This window comes from Narcine bancroftii, chromosome 2 (assembly GCF_036971445.1).
Source record: "Narcine bancroftii isolate sNarBan1 chromosome 2, sNarBan1.hap1, whole genome shotgun sequence".
Taxonomy (NCBI): Eukaryota; Metazoa; Chordata; class Chondrichthyes; order Torpediniformes; family Narcinidae; genus Narcine; species Narcine bancroftii.
In genome coordinates this window covers 320,574,117-320,589,593 of record NC_091470.1, presented here as the reverse complement: position 1 = coordinate 320,589,593, position 15,477 = coordinate 320,574,117, and the positions used below count along the sequence as shown (strand labels likewise).

The following is a 15,477-nucleotide window of genomic DNA, read 5'->3' as shown; positions in this document are numbered from 1 at the left end:
TCTAATCCGAGTTTTCCGATTGGTGAAACTGTTCAGAATGAAGCATCCATTTCTTCAATGAGATGCTTGAAAGGCTATTCTCCAGCCTTCTGTCATGTTTATAGTAAATCAAAAATATCAGGCTTGTAATTATTTGTTGTATAAGCATGCTGCATTATGCCCACCTAATTAAAAGCAGATAATTATGTCCTTTTTTTTAAAAATACCTATAGCTTAAAGAACAAGCTGGAGATTCCATTCTGGTTTTGGAGAAAGCACTTCAATTGACCACAGACCTGTATGTACATACTATGAGGACCTTGGATCAGATAGTAGGAGAATCCTGCCTAGAAAATGGAGATACAGAAAGCTCAACTGCTGGATTACGAATCAGTATGGATGAAATGCATTGCCAGGTAATACTCTTTTAATATACCATATAGAGTCAAAGTTATACAGCATGAACACAGATCCTTCAGGCTAAGTTGTCTATACCAACAGTTGCCTATGTTTGTCCCATATTCCTCTAAATCTTTCCTATCCACATACATGTCTTTTAATTGTGTAATTGTACCTGCCTCTACCACTTCCTATGGCAGCTTGCTCCTTATGCTAACCACCCTCTGCACCTTTAAATCTTTCCAGTCCCACCTTAACCCTATGCTATAACTCTAGTATTAGAATCCCTTAACTTGATAAGGGTGGGTGGGGGGGGGGGGAGAGAAACTATGGCTATTCACCTTATCTGTGCCCCTCATAATTTTATGTACCTCCATTATAGCTTTCTGTGCTTAAAGAAAAATGCCCCTGGCTATCCAATTTCTTATAACTGAAGCCCTATAATCTTGATAACACTCTTGTGAATTTATTCTGCATCCTTTCCAGCTAGTTGACCAGACTGCACACAATACTCCAATATCTTGTCATATTGTAACACAGCATCCCAATGTTTTTACGAAATGCCTGACCAATGAAGACAAGTTTGCCAAATACAGCCTTCACCATCCCATCCTATTATATCTAGACCTCTCTGTTCTGCAACACACTCTAGTGTCTTGTAGATTATTGTACGCGTGCAAATGTCTATCAAATGACTTGAGGATTAAATGTTCAGAATTAGCTATAATTATTCTGTTGCCCGAGAGTGTAAAGTGACTGATATTTTCAGCCTATGATATAATTCCAGTAGAATTTTTTTTACCGTTTTGTCAGCATTGGTTTCCTATTTATGGAAGGAAAACAACAATTTGCAAGTTTGATTTAACTTCATTAATTAGCTTCAATGTGTCCTTTTTGTCTAATTCTATCCCTCACAGCCGGTTAACTTACATCTCTACTTTTTGTGATTAATTTATTCATCCCCCAATTCCACTACCTCATTTTAACATAAATATTCTAGGAGTTCTTGCAGCATTGTTCTTTCTACAACAAAAATGTTCAACTGATTAAAGAACACATCTTATTCAATAATGTTTATCATGGAAGAGAATTTACCACCTTCACCTGGTCTGGTTTGTATGTGACACCAAACTCACCAGTGATGTTGACTCTTGAGTAAACGACAGTGAAGGATGAACAGTAAACATTGGCCATGCCAACAATGTCTGCTTTCCACAAACAAATCCTATCCTCCCATCGTCTGCACTAAGAGCTGAATGCTTTCCATTTCAGGCTCACAGTCACACACCCTTCATACTCCTAAATATCAAATTGAAATACATCTGAAACTTTTTAAACCCTGACCATCTGTTTTTCTATGCTACTGCTTTGTTTATCCAACAGCCAGATTTTTTTTAAAGAAGTATGAAACATTTTTAAAACATTTCTCTTGATGTTTAAAGTTTGCTATAATAGAGATTTGACATTTTGGAAAGAAAGATTGGTTCTAAGTACAGATAAACCAGCTACAAATGTCAAGTTGTAAATTTGTAATCAATGTACTTTCCAACAAAGAAACCATAAATTGAGACTTTTTTGTGAGATTAGGGCCTTAGTTAAGAGGACTTGTTTTCCAACCATAGAAAGAATACTTAGTTAAAATTGTTTTGATCTATTTGATATTTTATGCTGGCTTTAAAAAGGTGAAAACAATGGTACCAATGAGAATCCCTGCAAAAGCTGAGACCTTGTGATATCTGTCTCTGAGGCCAACGACAGGACATCCTTCAAGAGGGCGAAACCTCACAAGGCATCAGGCCCTGATGGCATACCTGGCAGAGTACTGAAAATCTGTGCCAACCAACTACCCAGACATGTTCAATCTCATTGATGCTGTCAGAGATTCCCATCTACTTCAAAAGGGCATCAATTATACTGGTGCCAAGAAGAGCAGAGTGATCTGCCTTAATGATTATCATCCAGTAGCACTCTCATCTGCTTTGAGAGGTTGGTCATGGCTCAAATTAACTTGTACCCAAGTAAAGGTCTGAACCCACTGCAGTTTGCCTACTGTCACAATTGCTCCACAACAGACATATTATCACTGGATCTTCATTCAGCTCAGGATCACCTAGACAAATACAACATATATATCAAGCTACTGTTCATCAACTACAGCTCAGCTTTCAACACCATCATGCCCTCAGTACTGATCAATAACCTCCAAATCCTAGGCCTCTGCACCCCTTTGCAACTGGATCCTTGACTTCCTTATCGGAAGACCACAGTCAGTACGAATCAAAAACAAGATCTCCTCCTCACTGACAGTCAGCGCAGGTGCACCTCAAGGGAGCATGCTTAGCCCACTGCTCTACTTGCTCTGCATCCATTATTTTGTGGCTAGACACAATTTAAATGTCATCTACAAATTTGCCAATGACACCACTGTTGGCAGAATCACAGACAGCAATAAGTACAGAAGGGAGAAATATCAGTTGGTTGAGTGGTGGTACAACCACCTCCTTGCACTCAATATTAGCAAAATTAAGGAGCTGATTGTGAACTTCAGGAGGGAGAAATCAGAAGAACATGAACCAGTTCTCATTGAAAGGTCAGCAGTGGAAAAGGTCAAGAACTTCAAATTCCTCCGTGTTAACGTCTCTGAAGATCTGTTCTGGGGCCTCCATGTTGATGCAATCATGAAGAAGGCTCGCCAGCAGCTATACTTCATGAGGAGATTTAGTATGTCACCAAAGGCTCTTGCAAATTTCTACAGGTGTACCATGGAGAGCATTCCAAGTGGTTACATCATTGTCTGGTATGGATATGCCAGTGCACAGGACAAGAAAAGCTATAGGCCAGCACCATTATGGACATGATTCTTCATTCCATCGAGGACATCTACAAGAGATGGTGTCTTAAGAAAGCAGCATCTAACCTCATGGACCCTGACTACCCAGGCCACATGCCCTCTTCACGTTGCCACCATCAGGAAGAAAGGACAGGAGCCTGAAGCTGAACACCTAGTGGCACAAAAGCAGCTTCTTGACCTCTGCATTAGATTTCTGAATGGACAATCAGCCACAGACATTAATTCACTTTCTCTTATTTTACACCAATTTATTTTTTTTAATGTAATTTATAGCAACATTTATACCTATAAAAACACAAATTTTCTGACATGTTTCTGATTTTTTTTCTAAAAAAAATTCCATTTGTTTTTATTTGTGAATTAAGGACTTGAAATATTGGTGTTACTGTGACAATGAATTGAAAGTGCTATATTACAAAATGTTTGTTTTCCATCAATTTGATTATAGGTTTGCTATGATCTGGGCACAGTATTCTTCAGTCAAGGCTCTTTGAATCCACCTGCCTATGAAAAAGCTAAGGAACTTTTATTCAGAACCAATGAACTACTCTCAAAGGTATCCCACAAAAAAAAATAAAAAACTTAAAAAAAAAGAATTTAGACATACAGCACGATAACAGGCTCTTACGCCCACAAGCCCATGTCGCCCAATTACTCCCAATTGACCTACAACCTCCAGTGCATTTTGAAAGGGCCCCCAGGGAAAACCCACGCAGACACAGGAAGAAGTCCAAACTCCTTACGGACAGTGTGGGATTCGAACCCTGATCCCAATTGCTGGCGCTGTAACAGCATTGCACAAACCATGAACCACTTGTTGCACGTCAGTTATTTACATGTGAGTTAAGATATTGAGTTGTGTCTGACTGGAGACCTAATCTCTTTCATGATCTCCATTAGAAAACTGAAATGCTTTCTGTTTTGCTTGCACATTTTTGATGTCCATTATTCTTCACACTTCACTGAATTAAATCTAAACTGTGCTCTTATTTCATTTTGGTAGAAAAGAATTAGCTGGTCAAAAGGAAATTTTTTTCCCCCTCAAATTGAACTAAAAGAGAAAGCTACCAATCAAGTATAGTAAAACCTCTGGAGATTGGTAGATGCCGGATAAGTATATTTTCTGGTTGCCTGAGACTTGTTACGTGCTGTATGCATTAGGATAAACAGTTTAAAAGACAAAAAAAACTATACTGTACTTACACTGAACAAACTTCACTTACATGAATATAAAAACCTTAAAGTATTTTACTTTATTTTCAGTCATATTCTTTAAAAACATTTAACCCTTTTGCTAATCTGCAGGTTCCTCTCCCTCACAGAACCACCCAAAAGACAAACAATAATATTATAGATAATTAACACACACCCCTCCTCCCCCCCCCAAGTTTACAGATAAAGTCTCTGACTGGGGGAACTCTTACTAAGCAGGGATAAGAAGACACTTTCAGAGAGTCACCCCAGTGGCAAGGAGCATCAACCAGCTCTTCATCCTAGGTAACACCATTGCTGTTTCATACAACTTTATTCAAACAGTTGTTACAAGAAAAGCATGACCAAGGCCCTCTGCTGGCTGAATATTTGCTCCCATCTTCAGCAAAGTTTTAGATGCTATTTCAAAGAACATAACTTTTACAATTTTAAGCTTGCGTATTTTTTACCTGCTATTTTTTTTTTTTAATTTTCCTCTTTTTTACCAGTTGCTTGAATTCCAGATACCAGGGTTTTACTGTACTGTGTATGAATTAAAAAGTAATGCTGGTTTGTTTCATCTTTCTTTTAAAATTGTGCAGATTGGAGATGAACCTGTTCATTGTCGAATCGACCAGAAAAGATTAGATGGTTACTGCCAGGCTTGTGCAGTGTTAACAGACCCAACTGATGTAAATGAGCAGCAACTGACAACATACGGCCGTGTTCATCACTGTGTTAAATCCAGTAACTATCAGGTACTGTTTGTGCTGTTTTAAGAAAAATATATTACATTGCTTATGTGTTTTATTTTCATTAAAACACCATATGTGCCCCAATTTATAATGCAAAGTTTATTCCTGTTTTAAAACAATTTGTTGCTCTCCTGTTTAATTGAATGGAACTACATTTGCACGAAGAAAAAATTATGAAGTTGACGTGATATTTCATAGAAGACCTGAAGGAATTTTTTTAAAGGATCTATTCAAATAGATTTAAATGTAAAATGTTGAAGTTTAATTATAAATTGTAATTAAATGCACATTTAAATAGGAACAGTTTCTTTTTAAAAAAAGTAAAGTTGAGTAATTAATTGGAGAATTTTCCAAGGGGACAACAACCCTGATACTCGCCTCCCTGACATAGAGCTGAGGACTGAATACAAAGTTCCTCTTTTCCACTTCGTGACTCTGCTGGTAAACTCGATAGTAAATCTAGTGATGGCACTGGCAAGCATGATTCAGGCCATAGGAACATAGGAAGTAGGAACAGGAGTAGGGCAAAAATGGCCCATCGAGCCTGCTCCGCCATTCAATACGATCATGGCTGATCTAATTTATGACCCAACTCCACCTACCTCCTTCTCCCCATATCCCCTAATTCCTCTATCATGTAAAAATTTATCTAACCGAATTTTAAATATATTTAATGAGGCAGCCTCAACCACTTCCCTGGTTAGAGAATTCCAAACATTCACTATTCTCTGGGAAAAACTATCTTTCCTCATCTCTGTCCTAAATCTACTCCCCCGAATCTTGAGACTGTGTCCTCTCGTTTTAGTTTCCCCGGCCAGTTCAAAAAAACCTTTCTACATCTATCCTATCCATACCCTTCATAATCCTATATGTTTCTATAAGATCTCCTCTCATTCTTCTGAACTCGAGCGAATACAATCCTAGACGATTTAATCTTTCATCATAAGTCAACCCCTTCATCCCAGGGATCAACCTAGTAAACCTCCTCTGGATTGTCTCCAAAGCCATTATATCCTTCCTCAAACATGGAGACCAGAACTGGACACAGTACTCCAGGTGCGGTCTCACCAGTACCTTATACAGTTGCAACCTTACCTCCCTACTCCTGAATTCAATTCCTCTAGCGATGAAGGCCAACATTCCATTTGCCTTCTTAATGACCTGCTGCACCTGCAACCTTCCTTTTTGCGATTCATGCACAAGCACTCCCAAGTCCCTCTGCACTACAGCATACTGTAGTTTTTCACCCTTTAAATAATATTCAGCTCTTTTATTTTTCTTGCCAAAGTGGATAACCTCACACTTACTAACGTTGTACTCCATCTGCCAGACCTTTGCCCACTCATCCAGCTTAACTATATCCCTCTGCAGACTCTCCACAACCTCATTACAATTTGCTCTTCCACTCAATTTGGTGTCCACTCAACTTGGCTACACCACATTTTGTCCCCTCCTCCATGTCATCAATGTAAATGATGAACAGTTGTGGGCCTAACACTGACCCCTGCGGCACCCCACTTACCACCCTCTGCCAACCTGAAAAACTCCCACTTATCCTGACTCTCTGCCTCCTGTCAGACAACCAATTTTCAATCCAGGCCAATATACTTCCCCGGACTCCACTTTCCTGTAACTTACTGATAAGTCTCTTGTGCGGCACGTTATCAAACACTTTCTGGAAATCCAAATATACAACATCAACCTGTTCCCCTCTATCCACCGCACCCATGAAATTCTCAAAGAATCCTAACAAGTTTGTCAAACAAGATCTTCCCTTTCTAAAACCATACTGCGTCTGCCTGATTGAACCCTTACGTTCCAAAAGTTTCACTATTTCATCTTTAATGACGGCTTCAAGCATTTTTCCAACTACAGACGTCAAGCTAATTGGCCGATAATTTCCAGTCTTCTGCCTACATCTCTTCTTAAAAAGTGGCGTGACATTTGCTGTCTTCCAGTCTGCCGGGACCTGCCCAGAATCCAAGGAATTTTGGTATATGACCACCAATACATCAACTATAACTTCTGCCATTTCCTTCAGAACCCTTGGATGCATATCATCAGGACCAGGTGATTTGTCTGGCTTTAGTCCCATTAATTTCTCCATCACTACTTCCTTTGCAACAACTATTTTATCAAGGCCCTCCCCAACATTCGCATCCTTAACTCCGCACTTGGGCATGCTGGACGTGTCTTCTACCGTGAAGACTGACACAAAATATTTGTTTAATGCCTCGGCCATTTCTTCATTTTTTGCTACCAGTTTTCCTTTCTCATCCTCCAAGGGTCCTATGTTAACTCTGGCCACCCTCTTCCGTTTTATATATTTATAAAATTTTTTGCTTTCTGTTTTTATATTTTGTGCCAATTTACTTTCATAATCCTTTTTCCCATTTCTCATTACCCGCTTTGTAACCCCTTGTTGTCTCTTAAAGTTTTCCCAATCTTCCAGTTTCCCACTGCTCTTTGCAGCCTTGTACACCTGCGCCTTCAATTTTATACTCTCCTTTATTTCCTTTGTTAACCACGGTTGATTTTTCCCTCCCTTGCTGCCCTTTTTCCTAACCGGAATATATTTTTGTTGAGCATTACAAAATATTTCTTTGAAAATCTTCCACTGTTCCTCAACTGTTTCATCAATTAGCCTGTGCTCCCAGTCCACTCTACCCAGTTCCTCCCTCATCCTATGGTAGTCACCCCTGTTTAAGCATAATATATTAGTTTCAGATCTAACTATTTCCCCTTCCATCTGAATGAGAAATTCAATCATACTATGATCGCTATTTCCCAGATAGTCTCTGACTATTACATCATTTACTCTACCTATCTCATTCCACAACACTAGATCCAGGAGAGCATTTTTCTCTTGTGGGTTCCTTAACATGCTGCTCAAGAAAGCTATCACGGATGCATTCTATGAAGTCCTCTTCTAGACTCCCACGACCAACTTGATTTTCCCAATCTATGTGGAAGTTAAAGTCCCCTATGACTACTGCCGTATCATTATTACATGCCTCACTTATCTCATTTCCTGTGCCACTAAACTATTGTTATTTGGTGGGCGATAGATAACACCCACCAATAATTTTTTCCCTTTGTTATTTTTTATCTCTACCCAAATGGACTCAACATTATGCTCTTTAGATCTTATATCATTCCTTACTACTGCCTGGAGCTCATCTTTGATTAAGAGTGCAACTCCACCTCCTTTACATCCTGTCTATCTCTTTGCACCACCTGATACCCTTTAAAGTTTAATTCCTATTTAGGGTCACCTTGTAGCCATGTTTCCATGATGGCTACCAAATCATAGGCATGGGTACCGATTTGCGCCTCAAGTTCACTAACCTTATTTCTAATACTGCGGCATTCAGATAAAGTGCCCTTATGCTCTTTGTCCTTTTAATATTTAGTGACTTCTATAACCTTTTCTTTTGATTTTTCTGCCCACTATTTTTCTTTGTAATTTTCTTAAGACTATCATTGACCCGAAAACTCACTGCACCATCTGATTTTTTACTTTCTCCTCCCAACATTACTTTTTCTATTTTACTTTTCCTGGCCATTACTTTATCTTCCCTACCCTTTTCCCTATCACTCTGGTTCCCATACCCCTGCCAAATTAGTTTAAACCTTGCCCCACTGCTGTACCAAACATACTTGCCAAAATTTTGACACCTTTTGGATTTAGGTGCAACCCGTCCCTCTTGTAAAGATCATGCCTTCCCTAAAAGAGATCCCAATGATCCAAGAAGCCAAATCCTTGCCTTGTACACCAGCACCTCAGCCACAAGTTCATTTTCTTTATCCTTACATTCTTTTCATCACTTGCATTTGGAACAGGTAGTAATCCCGAGATCACCACCCTAGCGTTCCTGTTTTTCAGCTTTCGTCCCAGCTCACTGTAATCCCTTTTCATTACCTCCTCCCTTTTCTTGTCAATGTCGTTTGTACTCACATGTACCAAGACATCAGGCTGCTCTCCCTCTCCTCTCAGAATATTTTGGACCCGATTTGTGATATCTCGTACCCTTGCACCAGGGAGGCAGCACACCAAGCGGGTATACTTATCTGGCTCACAGAACCTCCTGTCTGTACCCCTGACAATGGAGTCCCCAATAACTACTGCATTTTTCCTTTTCCTTTTCTTTTGCACCACTCTGCCAGGCTCATTGCCATTGACCTGGTGCCCATGGCCATCTTCTGTCCGGTCATCTCCCTCAACAGAATCCAACACAACATAACTGTTGCTGAGTGCGATAGTCACTGGTGTGCTCTCCATTTTTCTCGCTTTTTTCTTTCCCCCCCTGACGGTTTCCCACTTACCTGACACGGGTTCTGGTGTATTTATTGCCCTGAAAGTTGAGTCGATTAACTCCTCACTCTCCCTTACAAGGCGCAGGTCATCAATCTGCAACTCCATATCCCTAATTCGCTCCCTTAGTAACTGCATCTCGGTACACCTGGTGCAGATGTGGCCATTTGGGAGGGTGGAGGTCACCCATTGTTCCCACATCTGACACCCAGTACAGAGCACTACCCTATTGGCATGACTCTGAATACGAAGGCAAATAACTCAGCTCACCTTTCCTCCTTGCCTGCTTTCGCTGAAGCCTGATAAGCCAAAGCCAGGAAGTCTCACTCCTTCACTGCTCCACTCACTCACTGAGCCACTCCTCACTGGCTGCTCCCTCCCCTGTCACTCCTTTTATTGGCCCCTTGACCAATTAACCCTGTCACTTTCAGCAAGCTCCTCCTCCTCTGATTCACAGCCCGACTCTCTCCAAGCTCCTCCTCCGACTCCCAGCCGAACCAAGTAGGCCCAAGCCCCGGTAAGCCCCTGACTTTAATAGCTTACCTTCTCCTCACTTTCAGCAAGCTCCTCCTCCTCTGACTCACTTTCAGCAAGCTCCTCCTCCTCTGACTCACAGCCCGACTCTCTCCAAGCTCCTCCTCCGACTCACAGCCGAACCAAGTAGGCCCAAGCCCCGGTAAGCCCCCGACTTTAATAGCTTACCTTCTCCTCACTTTCAGCAAGCTCCTCCTCCTCTGATTCACACTTTTTGGCCACTGCAAGAGATATCTTATTGTTAGAATTGGAACATTTTCACAATTTGACTCTACTTTGTTTGAGGAGCATTTTCTCAAAGGTTAGTGGAGGAAAACTTCGCTTTACCTTAATCATATGCTCCAATTTTATTTTTACTTCAATATCTGCCAGGTCTGTTTGCATGGAGTTACTGGTGGTAGCAAATCAAGTAAACAAGGAGATTAAGAAGGTGCATAGAATATTTTCAATTATTGGCTGAAGCACTTTACATGTCAGGGATGTTAAACTATAGATGAAACTTCAAAAGAATACTGCTTACAATTCTTGTTACCACATTCCAGAAAAAAACCTGCCAGGTCACACAGGAGCCTTATGAGAAAGTTGTGAAGGATGGCTAAGTTTGGGGTTCAATTAAAAATTCTATTGTAAGTAACTGTTTTGTAAAGAAGAGACTGACATTTATTAGAGTTGTGAAATGACAGTTGGGGGGGGGGGGGTGGTGTGTATTGCAGGATTTAAACCATGATTTTTGCTCCTGCAAGGCTGAGAATCAGTAATCTGCTTGAGACTCAGCAGACATAAGCTAAATTCCACCATGGGGCCCAGAGATGCAGTTACAAAAAGACATCTGTGTACCAAGAACATTTAATCTTCCTGCTTGTTTTGGTCACAGTCTTTCAGGCAGAGACCTAATCTTTTTTTTAAATTTTTTTTTTCACACCATAAACCACATTAATCATGATACATACTTTTTCCTTTTCAAATATATACAGTGCCATTTTCTCCCCCCCCCCTCCCATCCCACCCTCCCTACCACCCCCCTCCCGTCCATTTAAAGTGCAAAATCTAGGATACATTAAACCAGTCAAACAATGTTGTCATTCAATAAAAATAAACAAGAAATTCCACTGAATCAATTCTTTTCATTTCCTTCTCCTTTCGTTAATTTAGCTAGTGAATGTCCCCGGTAGGTTTTTGCTATTGTGTTTCATGTAAGGCTCCCATATTTGTTCAAATATTTTAATATTATTTCTAAAACTATATGTTATTTTTTCTAATGGAATACATTTATTCATTTCTATATACCATTGTTGTATTTTCAAATTATCTTCCGATTTCCAGGTTGACATAATACATTTTTTTGCTACGGCTAGAGCTATCTTAACAAATCTTTTTTGTGCATCCTCCAAATCAATTCCAAATTCTTTGTTTTTTATGTTACTTAGTAGGAAGATCTCTGGATTCTTTGGTATATTGTTTTCTGTTATTTTATTTAATATTTGGTTTAGATCTTCCCAAAATTTTTCTACTTTCTCACATGTCCAGATTGCATGAATTGTTGTTCCCATTTCTTTTTTACATCGGAAACATCTATCAGATACTGTTGGGTCCCATTTATTTAACTTTTGAGGTGTAATGTATAGCCTGTGTATCCAGTTATATTGTATCATACGTAACCTCGTATTTATTGTATTTCTCATCGTTCCAGAACATAACTTCTCCCATGTTTCCTTTTTTATCTTTATATTTAAATCTTGTTCCCATTTTTGTTTAGTTTTACCATTTGTTTCCTCATTCTCCTTTTCTTGCAGTTTAATATACATATTTGTTATAAATCTTTTGATTATCATTGTATCTGTAATCACATATTCAAAGTTACTTCCCTCTGGTAACCTCAGACTACTTCCTAATTTGTCCTTCAAGTAGGATCTCAATTGGTAATATGCCAGCACTGTATCTTGAGTTATATTGTATTTATCTTTCATTTGTTCAAAGGATAATAATCTATTTCCTGAAAAGCAATTTTCTATTCTTTTGATCCCTTTTTTCTCCCATTCTCTAAAGGAAAGGTTATCTATTGTAAAAGGGAGTAACTTGTTTTGCGTCAATATTAGTTTTGGTAATTGATAATTTGTTTTTTCTTTCTACATGAATCTTCTTCCAAATATTGAGTAGATGATGTAATACTGGAGAACTTGTATATTGTACCAATTTTTCATCCCATTTATATAATATGTGTTCAGGTATCTTTTCCCCTATTTTATCTAATTCTAATCTAGTCCAATCTGGCTTTTCCCTTGTTTGATAAAAATCTGATAGGTATCTTAATTGTGCGGCTCTATAATAATTTTTAAAGTTTGGCAGTTGTAAGCCTCCTTGTTTATACCATTCTGTTAATTTATCTAGTGCTATCCTCGGTTTCCCCCCTTTCCATAAAAATTTCCTTATTATTTTCTTTAACTCCTTGAAGAATTTCTCTGTCAGGTGTATTGGCAATGCCTGAAATAGGTATAATATCCTTGGAAAAATGTTCATTTTAATACAGTTTATCCTTCCTATCAGTGTTAGTGGTAGCTCTTTCCAATGCTCTAAATCGTCCTGTAATTTTTTCATTAGTGGATAATAATTGAGTTTATATAGTTGGCCGAGGTTTTTATTTATTTGTATACCTAGGTATCTTATTGCTTGCATTTGCCATCTGAATGGTGATTCCTTCTTAAATTTTGAGAAATCCGCATTATTCATAGGCATTGCTTCACTTTTATTTACGTTAATCTTGTAACCCGACACTTCTCCATATTCCTTCAATTTCTTATATAATTCTTTTATTGATAGTTCTGGTTCTGTTAAGTATACTATAACATCATCCGCAAATAAACTGATTTTATATTCCTTGTCTTTTATTTTTATCCCTTTTATATTATTTTCTGTTCTTATCAATTCTGCTAGTGGTTCTATAGCTAACGCGAACAATAAAGGTGATAGTGGGCATCCCTGCCGTGTTGACCTGCTTAAGTTAAATTGCTTTGATACATATCCATTTACTGTCACTTTCGCCAATGGTCCCTTATATAATGCTTTAATCCAATTAATGTACTTCTCTGGTAAACTGAATTTTTGCAATACTTTGAATAAATAATTCCATTCTACTCTGTCAAAGGCCTTCTCTGCGTCTAAAGCAACTGCTACTGTTGGCGCTTTACTCCCTTCTACTGCATGAATTAAGTTAATAAATTTACAAATATTGTCTGTTGTGCATCTTTTTTTAATAAATCCAGTTTGGTCTAGATTTACCATTTTCGGTACATACTCTGCTAATCTGTTTGCTAATAGTTTAGCTATTACCTTATAATCTGTGTTAAGTAAAGATATTGGTCTATATGACGCTGGTGCGAGTGGATCTTTCCCTTGCTTTAGTATTACTTTGTGTTTTATCAATCTGGTTGATTACTTCCAGAAGGGGAGGAATTAATAAATCTTTAAATGTTTTATAGAATTCTATTGGGAATCCATCCTCTCCTGGTGTCTTATTATTTGGTAATTTTTTTATTATCTCTTGTATTTCTACTATCCCAAATGGTTCTGTTAATTTACTTTGTTCCTCTATTTGTAGTTTTGGTAGTTCAATTTTAGTTAGAAATTCATCTATTTTCCCTTCTTTCCCTTCGTTTTCAGTTTGGTATAATTGTTCATAGAATTCTCTAAAGTTTTCCTTGATCTCCTTTGGATTATATGTGATTTGTTTGTCTTTTTTCCTTGATGCCAATACCATTTTCTTAGCTTGTTCTGTCTTAAGCTGCCATGCTAGAATTTTGTGCATTTTTTTCCCCTAGTTCATAATATTTCTGTTTTGTCTTCATTATGTTCTTCTCCACCTTATATGTTTGTAGTGTTTCATATTTTATTTTTTTATCTGCCAATTCTCTTCTTTTAGTTGTATCTTCCTTCATTGCTAATTCTTTTTCTATATTTACTATTTCCCTTTCCAACTGCTCTGTTTCCTGATTATAGTCCTTCTTCATCTTGGTTACATAACTTATTATTTGCCCTCTAATGAACGCTTTCATTGCATCCCATAGTATAAACTTATCTTTCACTGATTCCGTGTTTATTTCAAAATACATTTTAATTTGTCTTTCAATGAATTCTCTAAAATCCTGCCTTTTGAGTAACATGGAGTTTAATCTCCATCTATACATTCTTGGAGGGATGTCCTCTAACTTTACTGTCAATATTAAGGGTGAATGGTCCGATAATATTCTAGCTTTATATTCTGTTTTTCTTACTCTATCTTGCACACGAGCTGATAACAAAAATAGGTCTATTCTTGAGTATGTTTTATGTCTAGCCGAGTAATATGAATATTCCTTTTCCTTTGGGTGTTGTTTCCTCCATATATCCAAAAGTTGCATTTCTTCCATCGATTTAATTATAAATTTGGTTACTTTGTTCTTTCTGTTAATTTTTTTCCCAGTTTTGTCCATATTTAAATCCAAATTCAGGTTGAAATCCCCTCCTATTAATATGTTTCCTTGCGTATCTGCTATCTTCAAAAAAATATCTTGCATAAACTTTTGATCTTCTTTGTTAGGTGAATATACATTTTTTTTTTGAAATTTATTTATAGTATCTCCATACATTCATTTCAAATTGACTTAGTATAATATTACATAATAGATACTAAATAATTTTCAAATTTTCACCCCCCCCCCACCTCCCCTAACCCCTTAGGAAACCACCTTGTGGTGGTTAATTCCCAAAAACCCAAATGGGTGTGGTATAAACCACAAGTGGCATATGACTTTCGGGAGCAGAAGTACCACTCCCTCCACCCCCCCCCCCCAGGCAGACAAAATACACGTATAAACCGAAAAATCATCATTTCTTATATCCATAAAACCCCGGTCCATCAATTTAACCAATCTTATTCATAAACTCTTTTTTTTGAAAATCCAAACTTGATATTAAATTTTGCACCCTTTCCACCCTCCCAACACTGAGTTAAACATTGTTTACAATCAATAAAAGCTTTTTTTTAAAAAATTTTTTCAAGTCTTCCTGAATTTCATCCACTGAATTAAAACACCTCTGAACATCCCAGTTCAACACCGAATCTTCCATTCTTCTCAGTCTCAAGTTGAATTTGTAGCTTACTTTCAAAAAAAGTTTTTTCAAATCTTTTAAAATTTTCTTGAACATAATTCCTTCAGTCTTGATCTTCTAAAGCATCAATGTTATTCATAAGTTCTTTCTTCTATGTTTCCCAATTTAATATCAAATTTTCCACTTTGTCAATCTTCTCAATGTTAAGTTGAAATTATTGTTTATTTTCAAGGAAAACTTATTCAAAATTTTTAACTCTTCTTGGACATTGCTCCTTCGACTTTAATTTTATAAATCATCAATCTTGTTCATAGTTTCTTTCTACTGAGTTTCCAAGTTTAATAAAGTTTCCGTTTTTTCCAATTTTC

General features: G+C 37.8%; 1 protein-coding gene across 9 annotated transcripts in view; it reads left to right on the top strand.

Annotated features, from left to right (window-relative positions):
• ints8 (integrator complex subunit 8) overlaps window positions 1–15,477 on the top strand; it is a 122,773-nt gene that overhangs the window by 53,774 nt on the left and 53,522 nt on the right. For all 9 annotated transcript variants that reach the window (XR_011352401.1, XM_069921823.1, XM_069921822.1 and 6 more), the window contains 3 exons: window positions 213–395; window positions 3,678–3,785; window positions 5,023–5,178. Coding sequence is in view for 8 of the 9 variants with exons in the window: in XM_069921823.1 (XP_069777924.1) it covers window positions 213–395; window positions 3,678–3,785; window positions 5,023–5,178 (447 nt within the window). In the remaining variant the exon portion in view is untranslated. The remainder of the gene's footprint in view (window positions 1–212; window positions 396–3,677; window positions 3,786–5,022; window positions 5,179–15,477) is intronic.